This window comes from Lepisma saccharinum, chromosome 8 (genome assembly GCF_977018435.1).
Source record: "Lepisma saccharinum chromosome 8, izLepSacc3.1, whole genome shotgun sequence".
NCBI lineage: Eukaryota > Metazoa > Arthropoda > Insecta > Zygentoma > Lepismatidae > Lepisma > Lepisma saccharinum.
The window spans coordinates 78,762,399-78,777,634 of NC_139236.1; the positions used below are offsets into that span (position 1 = coordinate 78,762,399).

The 15,236-nt window shown below is 39.7% G+C and overlaps 1 protein-coding gene across 2 annotated transcripts in view; it reads left to right on the forward strand.

Moving 5' to 3' along the window:
* The window catches only part of LOC145991176 (nucleolar transcription factor 1-like), a 71,318-nt gene that overhangs the window by 43,374 nt on the left and 12,708 nt on the right, over positions 1-15,236 (forward strand). For both annotated transcript variants that reach the window (XM_083127023.1, XM_083127024.1), the window contains exons 8-11: positions 624-779; positions 3,981-4,075; positions 6,999-7,176; positions 13,222-13,410. In XM_083127023.1, the coding sequence (XP_082983149.1) occupies positions 624-779; positions 3,981-4,075; positions 6,999-7,176; positions 13,222-13,410 (618 nt within the window). The remainder of the gene's footprint in view (positions 1-623; positions 780-3,980; positions 4,076-6,998; positions 7,177-13,221; positions 13,411-15,236) is intronic.

Here is a 15,236-nt window from a genome sequence, read left to right on the forward strand (position 1 = left end):
GGAGAACAGTATTCAAGTTTTGGTGAAACGAAAGATTTGTAAAAAGTGCCGAGAGCAGACAGGAGACCATTCGTTCATTAATTACTTGAAAAAAGCAAAAACTATACCATCTCTGAGGACTAAAATATCCTTAGCACAACTCACGGATGATTATTCTGGCTGTGGGTCCAAGTGCCAGAACCTCGTTGTCCTGGAAGAAGCTGTTACCAGGGTGTACTACGAGGAAATGAGATTGACCACTGTGCAATATACTTTTCTGTTTTGAAGACTAACAAATAATGCATAAATATTAGGACACAGCTGATGCTGATGTATTAGTATTAATTGATGATACCACTGGTATTGGTATTGATTGAAATTTATTCACCAGTAACGCATGGTCTGTTTCTAGATATCCACAAAGCTATTGCGGTATCTAGACAACAGCGAAATCAAATTGCATGAAGATTTTCTTGTGTGCTCTAGAAGTAATACTAAACAACTTTAATTTTTCAAAATTTTGAATATCATAGCAGGTTTTTTTTTTCGAAATGAGAGGAATTTTTGAAATCTTTGCTGGCATGGGCACAGCCTTAAACTAATTATCATGGTTTGTTCTTAAGATAAGAATTATTTTCCCACAGATGTTTTGCAATGAGAAATTATCCAAACATCAACACGACCCAGATTTCAACAAAGCTGCCTTTTTAGAAAAGTGTAAGGAGCAGTGGAAAGCCATGAGTGACAAGAAGAAAGTAGTGTGGATTAACTGGGCAGCAGAAGAGGAATCACGGTATCAGGTTAGTCCGCGATTTGATAATAATCATTAGTATGGAAAGATTTTACATGGTAATTTTTCAGTATTTCATTGAGTCTTACTCATGTGAATGTTCCTTTTTTTTATTGTTTATGCAGTGTAATTCTGAATTTCTAAAACCTTGTTGATTTGAATAATGGGTCAGCATAACCATCCCCATTGCTTTTCATGTCATTCTTCAATGTCATCTCTTGTCCAAGTTTAAGTGCCAATGGTTATCGCGAAGTTTTCACAAATGCTCAGTGTGAGTGTCTTCGTTACTCTGCACACATCCTTAGTATTATTATTAGCAGTGTTCGAAAAATCTTCATCAGAGCTAGGTGCCAGCTCTGAAATTCAGGCACCAGGAAACCACCTACTGGCAATTGTGCATACTATAAGAAGTTGAGCATCACCGTATTCAAAGCATTGCTAGGGGACAAAGATTAAGGAATAGTTGCTGATTCTATGAAATGTTCACAACGTTGATAAAAAATCATAACACCATTAAGCGTTGCTTCCATGACATGAAAAACTCAATATGCTGACCAAGGCAGAAATTTATTTTATTTTAAAACATAAACTAACCGTAATGTTTCAACCTTCTAGCAAGGTCTTTTGTACTTGGTACAGAGTCTGAAGAAGACCTTGCCAGGAGGTTGAAACGTTACATTTATTTTATGTTTTAAAATAAAATAAATTTCTGCCTTGGTCAGCATATTTAGTTTTTCAAAAGAATCATTTGCTAACTTACGCTGTACTGCAATTTAAACTTAGAATCTTCAAAATTTCGTACATGCAAACTTAAAAGAACGGCAATATTCCAGCAAAAGATCACAGTCGCCAGGCTGAAATGTTTAGTCGCCATGACTAGGATTTTTCGAACCCTGATTATTAGTAATTATTGCGTTTCAATTATAAGCATCAAGATATCACAATTTGCTTCCAGATATTCCAGAATTTCTCGGAATATTAAAATACTTGTTATGTAATCACAAAAAACAGTTTTTTCATACGCTAATGTAGAAAAATGAATGGAAACGAAATTTTGAATATTTTACAGGATAAGCAGACTGTGAAAGTGTCGTGCAGACCTGTGAAAGACAAAACTCCAGAAAAGTATTGGCCAGTATAAGTAAATAAAATTTAACCTATACTTTAGATACTAATGTCACTGGTATCGGCTCTGCTCAACAATAACTAAAGGGTGCGTCTCTGGAAACGGACTGTTTTCAAATGGGGATCTCAAATCAGGGAGAGGGTATAGAGATGAAAGTAGGGTGGCATTGAACTCGACATTTTCGGCACGGTTCAGATCAGCTTGGCTGGGCTGGGCTCGGCATGGGGTGACAGCAATAAGAAATAGAGCATGTGTGATGTCAGCTGAAGCCAAAATAGCTTGCAGTGACTGCCATGTTGGGTGTTGCCCGGCTGTTGCGTTCATTTGTTAACATTCAGCGAGAGGGAATTTCATCGGGAGAAATAAGGCTGCGTGTTATGTTTGTTTAAATCGTCAGAAACAATAACACGAACAATAACATTCTGTCGAATTGAGGCTGAGTGAAAGCACAGTACAGCAAATCTTAACACAAGGAATTGGAAATCCATCCATTCAAACCTGTGATCGTGAAGAAGTTACCCGAAGAAGATTACCCACAGTGTTCAGCCTTCGCCAGGAACATGTTCGCCATTTTTCCAAACATGAAGACTCGATCATTATGATGAGTGCAGTACATTGCATGTACTGCTGTCACCCTATGCCGAGCCCAGCCAAGCCGATCCGAACCATGCCGAAAATGGCATGACCGAGCGAGTTCAATGCCAACCTACTTTCATCTCTACCCCCTCTCCCTGCTTCAAGAACTCCATTTGGAAGCCGCCTGTTTCCTGTGATACACCCTATATACTACTGTATGTTTGTTAATGCAAAAAATATACAATCTTCAGCCTATATTCTGATCGTTTTGTATGTAAGTTTTAATTTTGAATGTTAAGCTTTTCATGTTTGGGAATGAAAGAAAAGTTCCAAGTGCATGGTGTCAGAGGCCACTGAAATTAATAGAACCTTTAAATGTTAGTCTCGCAGATAGAGTTAGTAATTCGTTTACGTTATTTAGGCTTTTCATTATTCAGTGTTACAAGTTAATACCTTTTACATGATCATGTAATTTATTTGTATGGAAATGTTTGTCAGTATACAGGGTGGCCATAAAGTTTAGAACCTCTGGGAGAAATAATGAGCACATTTCCTAAATGCAAAACGTGCTCCATGTGTCTGCTGCCTATCTCAACATATTTCCTTCAACATTTCAACATGTTTCCATGAATTCTCTTCAAAATGTAAGGATCCACTGCAGGCCTTTCAGTGGCTATCCTTCCCTGGAGATAGTCCAGATTCTGGATTTTCACAGCATACACCTAGGATCGCAAATTCCCCATATGACAAAGTCCATGGAATTGAGGCAATGGTGATTGTGGTGCCCATTCCACAGATTGGTGTTTGTAAAGTATTATCTCCATTTGGTTGTCTTGGGCTTGCCTGTAATCAGAAAGCAATACTGCATTGAACTTTGAAGCGATACTTTCTATGGATACTGTGATACCGGAATCAACCCCAGAAGTGAAAATTGTTACATGGAGGGATGTTTGATATGTACCCTGTGAGGGTCAGAGTGCACCTACCAACAGGCGGAAGATTATCCAACCAGTTACGGGGTGACATGTGGTCAGCACGATGAACCCCCAGTTGTTGTTGTAGGTTTCCGTGACCAAGTTACACTACTCATTACATGCGTGCCCAATTTTCTCACAATGGTGGGTGGCCACCTGTCCCATACACAGGCCTAAATCTCAGGAGAAAAGTGGTTACACTTACCTCAGGAGACTTGAACCTGTGTGCATCTTGGAGCCGGAGCTCAAAGCATTACCCCTTAGACTGCACGGCGACAGTGCGAGACAGGGATGTTTGATTGAACCTGAAAATGGCATGCAGATGCTCCTGTGGTTTAATGTGTTGGAAATGAGCCAGGTGCATACCTTCCGTACATTTTCAAAGCAGGCGAGAATACCATCCCCCATTAATCTCCCTTCACTTCGAACACTGATCCTGCCTTATGTAAAATACACATACAAGAGTACTGTTTAGTTTACGAATAAAGATGCATATTTTGCTGAATTCATTCACGGAGTTATTTTTCTATTGCAGCAAGAACTGAAAGAGTATATAGAAGAAAATCCTGATTTTGTGCCAAATCAGGTAAAGGCTGTGCTAACAAAAGATGAAAAATCTCTGAAAGAAAGGTAAGTTAGTTTTCACTCTTGTTAAAAGAAAAGTAATGCCTTTGGTATTAAATGTGTTAAATGAATGTGGACGTTAGTTATAGACCAAGAATATTTATATAGGACAACTAGGAGCCAGATATATATGCATTAAAAACAGGCACTTAGGGTACACAAAAATTTTAAGATGTTTTACATGTGTGGACTGTTGCACACAATGGTATACAAGCCATTAATTTAACCCTAAAATGTACAATCAACCTTGAAAAAAACACTGCATGTGTGTGAAATATTTCCCTTAAATCAAGCGTACAGGCTTGGAGACAAAAATATGGTCAGTTTGCCATGAATGTACTCTCTTTTCGTATTTAGATGTTGTCAATGCTGGAGAGGGCCTACATATCAGCCATGAGTGCAACTGCACCACCTGGTCTGAACAAGCCACCCAGTAACATTCCTAAGCAAGCTCCCCCCTTCTCGCAATTTTTACCACCACAACCACACCATACCATTCACAGTTTTCAACTAACCTGATGAGAGAAAAATGTATTTCTGTGCCTACTCCATCTATGATCTGTACCTTGCAACTCTGTAGGTTGAAGTCAATTTCCACCAACCTTTTTTGTTGTACGACTGAAGATGCAGCCCCCAGCTACAAAAATTTAAATTTTTGCAGCATCTTGCTTGCGTTTCCTAGTTCTATTTTATTTATTGAATAGTCTTTCTGGCCCACCTGTTCATCCACTATATAACTATATGTATACATTGGATAAAAGCAAGGAGGGCCAAATGGGCTAAATAAAAAACAAAGAATGAGAAAGGAAACACTCACCAGACAGTGGAAAAATTATAATTTTCGCAGTCTAATGCTGCATCTTCGGTGTAAGAAAAAAGACTGAACTGGAAGTTGGAGATCTGGTAGAGTTGTCTGGTCTCGATCATAGAAGAAGTAGTGCGTTGAACAGAATAAATAAACCCAGTTCCGTCACGAGGCTCGTCGAAACTGTGAGTGGGAGGGCAGTTACTGGGTGGCCTTGTTCAAGCCAGGGGGAATGGTTGCACTCTCCCATCTTTTGCAAACTGAGGTGTTGGCTGGTTGGGGGAAGAGATGGATGATTGCTACCCGGAAGCAGTCGTCGAAAAGGGTATTGTGGTTGTTTGTATGGATGGCGACAGTGAAGTCCAGGTTGTGGGTGGAGGCGTGGTGGTTATTGATGCTGAGGTTGAGGGCAGTAGATGTTTCCCCCAGGTAAAACTCACCACAGATGTTGCAGGTGAGGATGTAGATCAAGTTTGAGATGTGGCAGGTCCCTTTGGGGGTGGAGCGTAAATTTGCCAGTGGCCGTTTGCACCTGGAGGGTGTGAGAGGTGATAAGAATGGGGCAGGTTTTGCACCTGGGGCGGTTGCATTTGTGGGCAGGGGATGTTAGTTTTGTGAAGAGGGAGTGTTGCAGACCAGGATGTTTTGGAGGTTAGGGGGCTGTCTCACACACCACCACCACCAAGAAACCTGCTGCCACCAACCCACCTGCTCTCATCACCCAATATCATCCCCACCTCAACAAAATCAGACACACACTACACTCTCTTCTTCCTGTTGGCTTCCACCAGGTAATCTTGAGAGTTGTAGACCACCGTGGTGGACCGCTTGTCAGCTGGGAGGATTTTGATGTTATGGTTGTTGCGGAGATCTCTGAGAGCTTTCTGTTGGGAGAGGTTGAGGTTAGGTTGGTTCTGGAGGTCATTTAAGAATGAGCTGTCAGAGGTGGTGGAAATGATGGCAGTAATGTACCTTTCCAAGGGGTGGTTGGTGGCCAGGGGTGGGGGGATCTTCGGAGGGGGGGGTAAACTGAAGGAGGCTTGGGTGGGTTTCATTTGTAGTAGTTTGGAGTGAGGGGTTTTTGTCCCAGAAATGTTGCCATCGGAGGTTGCGAGCAATGGTATGTATGTCAAAAGCAGGCGGAATTGGTTGGGGCAGGGGTTTGTGGGGGAGAATGTAAGGCCTTTGGATAAAACAGCTATTTCATCAGTGCTAAGTTTATGGCTGGATAAATTGAGTACAGTCTTGTTGTTTTGGAGTGGGTTAGGGTCATTGGTGGTCGTGGATCTGGTGGGGGTGGGTTTGTCAGTGGACTGGTTGTTTCCCAAGGTGCGATGTGTGGGGGTGGAAATTTGATTTTCAGGTGGGGTCTGTGGTGGGGGGTGTTGGCAATGCTAAAGGGGGGTCCGGTAATAGCGGGCATGTTGGTTTGGGACTGAAATTGGGTGGAAGTGTGAGAGTGCAGCCAGCCTGAAAACCTTGACGGCAGAGATTGGAGAGTTTTTGGAGGTGTTTAGTGTTAAGGTCACTGCCGATGGAATGGGCGGTGTACCAGAAGGAGTCTATTTTGTGATGGTGGTTACCCGGGGTCTGCAACAGAATTTTGGTAAGGGATTGAATAGAAATGAACAGTTCACGGGCGCGATTTAGCTGGGATCGGTACATGACATGGGTCAGTTTAATAGCGAAATTTCTCGCTAGTGGGAAGATTGTGGGTTTTATGCTTGGGGCATGGCGGAAAAAGGCAGTTTGGGTGTTCGGCCTAATATCAAACAGGAGTACAGGAAGCGTGCATGAGACGTAGCTTTGGTGTAGGAAACAATAAGAGATCGCAGGTGGTTCAGTTCATGGGATTTATACACGAAAGGTTTCATACCAAAAGTGGAAAAAAATGGATAAAAGCAAGGAGGGCCAAATTGGCTAAATAAAAAACAAAGAAAGAGAAAGGAAACACTCACCAGAGAGTGGAAAAAATATAATTTTCGCAGTCTAACGCTGCATCTTCGGTGTAAGAAAAAAGACTGAACCGGAAGTTGGAGATCTGGTAGAGTTGCCAGGTCTCGATCATAGAAGAAGTAGTGCGTTGAACGGAAAATAAATACAATACTTTGTTGCTATTGGCAGGATGGCTGGGAAACCAGAGAAACCTCCAAACTCAGGATATAGTTTGTTTTCCCGCATCATGTTGGCCAGTGCGGAAATGAAGAAAATCAACAGCAAAGAAAGGATGGTCGAGATATCGAAAATGTGGAGAGATCTGAAAGCAAGTGACAAGAAGCAGTATCAGGATAAAGTTCAGCAGGTTGGTATTTATGTTTTACTCTTCTTGGTGTTTAGTCATGAATAAATTGCTGCTGTTAGACTTGTTGAAAAACATGCTAATATTCCTGCATACTACTTACAGGGTGGCTACACACCGGGAATTACTTGAATTCCGGGAATTATGCGTGAATTATAGACTCCAGTAATTATGTTTGAATTCTACGTGAATTTTTTTGCGTAGACATGAAATATTACAACTTTTATTAATCCAAATCCTATTCACATTTTATGCAAATAAAAATTATTTTCGTAAAATTTTATTGCTCGTTTTGCTTGCAATTCCTGGGTGCCAAACTATCTAAATGAAAGAAAGATGTAAAATTGATTGATTGATTTGTGGTTTTAAGTCCACTTTATGCACAAAAAGGCTAATCGGGACTTTTTTTAAATTTTCTTTATTTCTCTATTCTGTTTACATCTATGAAGGACTGGACCTACAGTTTAAAGTGGGATTCGAACTATTGTCCCATGTGCCTCCACTGGATATCGAACCTGGGACCCATTGGATATCGAACCCGGGACCCCTTGAGCACAAGGCGACGATGTTACAACTACACCATCAGAGAGGCACAAAAGTTGTAAAAGAGAGAATGCATTGGCGTCCCGTGAAATTATTTGCACCCTATTAAATCAATATTGATTTCAGCCTTCAAAAAATTAGATCAAAAAAAAATTCTTGCTCTGTTCTCCGTAATGCATTGTATTGTAAATTATCAGACAGAGAAATAACACTTGTCTTAATTGATTTTGTTTTAAATGCACGAACAATTGTTTTGAGGAAAGGGAGCTTGCACATTTGAGAGACAATTTGTCTAATTTTTGATGTTGGTTTATTGTGAGATGGATGAATTGGTTGTGTAATGTATTTAAATATATAAGTTGTATATAATACGTATTAAAGAAACTTTGAATACGTACACAATTTAGTGACCACGTCGCTCTATGTTGCATATATGTGAAACATATATCGTGCATGAAAGTTCTACATGTTAATGCAAAAAATAATTATGTTTGGAATGCATGTATCAAGCTTTTTCTGTCTCAAAAATAGTTTATGTGCTTGTTTTCCATAATGAAATTGAACGTGTTGAAAAAATAATTGAAATCGTTTGTTCGAACACAAATGCTTTAGCACCGACTTCTACCCTCTTTTTGCATAATTTACGAGGATAATAACATCTTTCATACTACCGCTACTAATAAACTGCTCGCCATTAAAAATGCAACACCCACAAGGAGTAATCGGAATCGGACGAAATGTGCACAGTGTGTAGAGGAGAGGTGCTGAAGGAAATGATTAGGTGTTCAAGGCCGTCATGCGTCATGTGTGCCTGCCACGCCATCTGGTAAGTGGTACCTGTAGCAGGTCAGATAGGTGCAGAAGAGCAGTGAAAGTGCGTGGTTGTGAGTGTAGTGTGTTAAAATCGGTCAGCAATACCATGTCGTCGAATACGGCAGCGATTCCAGCAGGTTTCCCAGTTCGATCGCGGCCGAATTGTTGCATACCGTGAATGCAGATTATCCTACCGTGAGATCGGTGCCTGTGTAGGACGGAATGCATCCACAGTGATCCGTGTATGGAACCAGTGGGTCCAGGAAGGCACTGTAGAGCGACGTAGAGGTTCACAACGTCTGCGTCGGACGACGGAACGAGAGGACAGACGTCTGATACGCATGGCTCTTACAGACAGAACGGCCACGTCAATGAGGATTGCGCATGAAGTACGGGATGTTTTACAACATCCAGTGTCCCCACGAACCGTGCTTCGTCATTTGGCGAACTGGGGAATTTTTTCCCGGCGCCCACTGTTGCGGATTCCTCTGATGCTAGAGCATAGGTGTTTGCGTCTGAGATGGTGCCAAGACCATCGTGCATGGATGGCGGAGTGGAATGCTGTAGTGTTCTCTGATGAATCCCGCTTCTGTATACAACATCATGATGGACGTACACGCGTGTGGCGGCACCGTGGCACTAGGCTTCATGACGCCTGCATGATGCATCATCACACAGGGCCTTCATTGGGTATCATGGTATGGGGTGCCATCGCCATAGGTGTTCGTTCGCGTCTCGTACGCTTTCAAGGGACATTGAACAGCCAACGGTACATCACCCCTGTTGCTGTCCCATTAATCCATGCACCGCATAATGCCACTTTTCAACAGGATAACGCGCGCCCCCATATTGCAAGGAATGTCCTCGCATTTATGAAAGCTAACCACGTGCCCCTGCTTCCTTGGCCAGCACGTTCGCCGGATATGTCGCCAATTGAACATGTCTGGTCCATGGTGGGTCGCCGGCTGGCCCAAATCAGGTTTCCGGCACGTAATGTTGAAGACCTCTGGCACCATGTGGAAGCCACTTGGGACGCCATACCGCAAGCAGACATCGATAGACTCATTCTGTCCATGCCTCGCCGTGTTGCAGCAGTTATTGCCGCCCGTGGAGGCTGTACACACTACTAGCTCCTTGGGGTTATGCAACCATGTTCTACGTGTCACATGTCACACCACCGAGCTCTAACTGTAATCATTTTCTTATCTTATTATGAACTACATATTTGCCAAGTTTCATGTTTCTATCTCATTTCCTTCTGGGTGTTGCAATTTTAATGGCGAGCAGTGTAATAATAATAATGGTAACAATGATGTTGGTCCCGGCGGGTTCAAATCCCAGCTTGGGCATGGATGTTTGTGACTTACATCAGTGCATGAGCAAGCAAGCAAGAGGCAAGATGAATGGACCCAAAAAAATTCTCACTTCATTCATAAAATACTAGAGTTTGCAACACTGTTTATATTGTCGACAATAAATATTACGAATATAACCTACCTTCCAAATCTTCAAATTCATCTGCATCATCAAAATCGTCGCTAACTTCAAACTCTGAGGCAGAATCCTCTATGCAGTCTGGATCTAACGACGCCATTCTAAACAATGCACAGTACATCAACCCGACAACAAACAGTCGCAGGTGCGAGATAAAAATAGGACATGAGTCACCTAGCGGTCGGAATTTCAACAAAGGGGCTTGAATGAACACGCGCATGAGACGAAGTACGAGCATAGCCCGTCGTTCAATCGGCAAAATGATTGCAAACCTCAAGACGGGCTATGCCCGTCGTTCGTCCACATTGACTTTAAGTGCAGTGCGGGCTATGCCCGTCGTGAGACCCCAATGTGTTAATATGGACGGGATGACCGGGACCTAATTATAAACCCAGATATGAATATTTATATGTAGTAGGGATGGGACCGATTAATCGGTACTCTATCGGTATCAGCTGATATAGACATATCGGTGTATCGGTAAAATTACAGATTATTTTACCGATCCAATATATCGATAAATATCTGATAATTTAGTGCAAAATTCTGCCATTTTGTTGTAATTTTTATGGATAATCGCCATGCCCTACTTTCTAAAGAAGTAAATGTCTAAATATGCAATTTCTTTTTCACTGCAGTCACCTTGAAACACACATTTATTAAGGAGGTCAATGAACCTTTCAGGTTCTTCAAGGACCATTTCTAATTTTATATCGGATAGGTAGGATATCAGTTATCGGTAAATTTTATATCTGTACTTATATGTATCGGCCAAAATGTCATATCGGTCCATCCCTAATATGTAGTAATTATGTGTATAATGTTGTGTGAGAACCAGAAGAACATAATTCCAAAAAAGGTGTCTTCAGTCCTCTGAAGAACTCTATTTGGAGTCAGGTTGACGTATGTCCACTTCTAATCCTTAGCAGTAATGTGGAGTCACGTGTCTCCAATTTACTGACTTATATTTCTAAGAACAAATTATTTTCCCTCTCCCGTAAATTTGATAAATTGCAGTTAATCCCTCTGGTTGTCACAGGACAATAATGTATGTTGATAGTGTCCCTCCATGGCACTTTTATGTGCTTGCAATGTTCCTGTTAAAAAATGTTAAGGATGATATACAGTATTAGCCATATTATTGGACTCGTTAGTTGAAAAAATGAAACCCAGATTAACTCACTTTATGTAGAGAAATTTGACAGATTTAATGTTTTGTGATACACATTGCATTGTTATACACACTGCAAGTACTGTCAGTACATCGTTTGACCGCCTTTGGCTCTTTTTGAGCCCATTTTAATCATTGTTTGAGTACAATTCCTTTTCACTCTGTTTCTAAACTTCATATCACGTGTTGCTCTGAAGATACAAATAAAGAACACCCTTACAACAACCAGAATTAATATTATTTCCTTTATTATAACCAAAAAATAGCATAAATAACACGGTAAACAATGTACGTATTGTTCCAGGAATTTTTGCGAATATACAAAGAATTGTGTTACCATCTATTCTTGGGACACATTAAAAGAAAGGATTGTGGGAAACTAGATTATGTCGAAGCAGACAAAAAGTTTAATGCTAGAAAAGTTTCTTCAAACTACCACCAACAGTGGTGCTAGTGTTTCGCTATTATAAAAATCGAAAGAATAGACCTTTTTCATGTTTAAATTATCTTTGATTGTTTGTTTAAACCTATTTGTTTATTTTTCACAGCAGTTTGAAGTAGTAGTTTCATGTGAGAAATGGAAATTTCTCGTGAACACTTTCGGGCAATGATTTTTTATTACTTCAAATGTAGTTTAACACCGAAACAATGCATCGAGCGACTTTCTTTGGGTTTTGGGAATGAAGCACCATCCAATAGGAATGTGTACAATTGGTTTTCCAAATTCCAGCGTGGTTGCACATTTCTCAGTGATGAATTTCATGTTAGAAATTCGAAGGACTGTAAATGCTGAGTGGGAACAACAATTTGTTTGCTAGAGATCATCAATGAATTGCATAAAACACACCCAAATCGTCGCATTCTTCTCTCACCACGACAACGCCAGTTCCCACTCAGCACACCAAACTGTTGATTATTGTCCAGCAAAAATGTCAAATTAATGACTCATTGTCTGTACTCACCTGATTTATCACCTAATGACTTCTTTTTGTTCCCACACATGAAAAATAAGATGCATGGTGAGCGATTTGTGTCACCTGAAGCAGCTGTTGACACACTCCAAACAGCGGTTTCTGAGGTATCATCTTCAGATTGGAAAAAATGCTTTCAAAATTGGTTTGAGCATATGCAAATGTGTATCAATCTTAAGGGTGAATCCTTTGAAAAACAAGAAAGCCATTCCCAGAATTTCGCATGTCTTTTTTCATATTGATTGCAGAAACTTTTCCAGCAGTCCTCGTACCATAAAATGTTGACTAGGGCTCGGATGTTGAGGAAAAATCCTTTTTTTTTCCTAGTGTCCGAAGACGAGGCCCAACATAATATATGTTCATTTTGGGTCATTGTAGGCCAGAAAAAGGTGGGGTTTATTTGTCCTTTTTTGGCATATTGGGCCTTTATTAGCCTTTTTTTTTTAGGTCTTAATGGCTTTTTTTGCAACTTCACCTTCTTTCGAGTACTTTTTTACTGCCCATTCTCAATTTGAATCATCATCAGTTCATGACCTCTTAAACATCCTTTCTGTAGCAAAGACATAAAAAGAAATATATATTTGAACCATCCCTGAAACGAGAGAAAAACATTTTTGGACTGAAAGAAGATGCATTTCATTCATATAGTTTTTTCGCACTGTCTGTTCCATACCACCAGAATTTTTTATTTTTTTATTCATTAAATATGTAATTAAAACTGAAGTTATTAATAAATTTGGATCACATTTATACGTCCTTTTTTCTATTTTTAGGTCCTTTTTTTTTGTTATTTTTAGGTCTTTCTATAGGTCTTTTTTTGGCAATTTATAGGTCTTCAACTTCCGAGCCCTAGTAATGACAATTGTCAAATATATTTAGTTAGAACACTTTCAAAACAAGGAAATGTGCTTCTTTTTTACAATGAGTCCAATAATTTGGCCAATACTGTATATATTATGTATGTGCATTTTATGATTTCCACTATTGTGTACAATGATATTACAGCAAGTTTTCCAAATTACTAAAATAAATAAAATAATCTTTTTTTTTCATCAGATGCTAGATCAATATAAACTGGAGTATGCGTCATACTTGGAGTCTTTGCCACCAGGAAAACGGGAAGAGGAGTTACTGACTAACCAGAGGAAAAAGAAAGTAGTAAAACCTCCGTTGGTGAAGAAGGTTGAAGAACCATTCCCTGCATATGAAGTACCACATCCTAGTCCATCAAAGAAAGTAAAGAAGGTAAATTAGTTATACATGTAATAACTTACTGAAAAGTCATGTGAAAATTGTGGCTCAATGAAGTAAAAAAAAGGGTAAAATTCTCCATGAAAATATAGCAACATGTCATGAAGGCACATTTAGGGGATGTTGCGGATAGGGCTCCTCACAATCTTGATGTCGGCCATTCTTGTGATGATGTGATCAACACCATCCTTCAGCTGCTTTTACCCCCCCCCCCCCCCAGGTACTCATTGATTTGAGGCTGGGTGAGCCCCAGAGCCATGTTATGTGGGGATAAGGCCGGAAAAATTACAACCGTAGATCACCTACCGCAAGAATTGAACCCAAATCTCCCGCATGCCAGTCAGATGCTGTACCGACTAGACCGCCACTGCTCAATGCCATTAGTGCCAACTTATATGGGCCTGTGGGGTTCGAGCCCAACCAATGAATTGACAATTTTATTTTAGAAATAAAATCCTTGCACTTAAGAAAACAAATATTTCATCATTATGCATTTAGAGAATTCTCAGAACTTAATAATTTGTTGCATCTCCAGCATGGTATTTTTCAGTGTCCTACATTATCCGTTGATCATCGTTATTAGGAAAATTAAGGAAGTAGGATGACGATCAGTGGGCACTAAAATCTCTAATAGTCAAAAAGCTCCGAAAAATACAAAATAGGCCCTAAATTGATTAACATAGATTTTTCATCATTTTCACAGATTTTTAGCACCCAAAAATATGCAAAAATGGCATTCATATATTCCTCTCAAACATGGCCTGAAAGTATTTTTGAATGTAAAAGCATACATTTTCTGGCCAAGGAGCAAATGAGACATATTAGGGCCTACTTATGACAAATAATCACTGCATAATATTCATAATTGGGAAATGAGAGTTGCGGTAGTAGATAAATACAGATAAACTAGTTCTCACCTTATCTGCAAAACTGTTTTTTTCTTTGTTCTATTAATTTCGGAGGCCATTGCGAATGGTAGCAGTGGCCACCGAAATTAATAAAACATTATTTTGCGGATAAAGTGAGTATACTAGTTTCTCTGTATTTACGCATAATGTTGTAAAACAAAATCTCCAAGTTCAACCCACTCAATGTTTCTCAAGAGTTGACGCTATTGCCATGGCAGTAAATATTAGAGTTAAGCCAATACCTATGCTGATGTGTCAGTATAAAATAAATTTTTAAATGATTTTATTTAAAATTTGCAGTATTTTTCTCATATATTTGCAAAAAGTATGTATGACAAAACTTTCCAGATCTGCCTGGAAGAGAATTGATCATTAAGAGCTGTTACTGAATCACTGAGCCACCAAGCCAATATCTGACCTTCCCATAATTTCCACAGCTTATGTCTCTGCGAACATTTTATGCAAATTTCCTTATATTTTACAGCTAGTTCAGTTAATTTCGAAGATCCTGTGTCTTCACTATTAAATTGTGCAACGTGGAAATACGAAATTTCTAAATTTCACGTAAATAATTTTAAACCGCATTTACCGCATCCCATCATAAATATAGTTGAGTTAAATTTAGTGCTAAGTGGGTACAACTTTGTAGAGTGTCATCCGTAAATATTATCAGGTGAAATGTACCTGAATACTAAGGGCTTTCAAGCAAAAAAAAAAAAAGTATATTGATGTTACAGAGGTTGTCAACTGTATAAGCATATGTTTCATAAGCATGCCCATAATAGGGTTGAGTCGATACCTACCCATATCGATACTCTTCCTGATTTCCACTCATGATGGATGCAGTAAACTCAGTTTTTAAAATTGCTTATGTGAAATTTAGAAATTTCTAAATTCTAAATTCTAAATTTT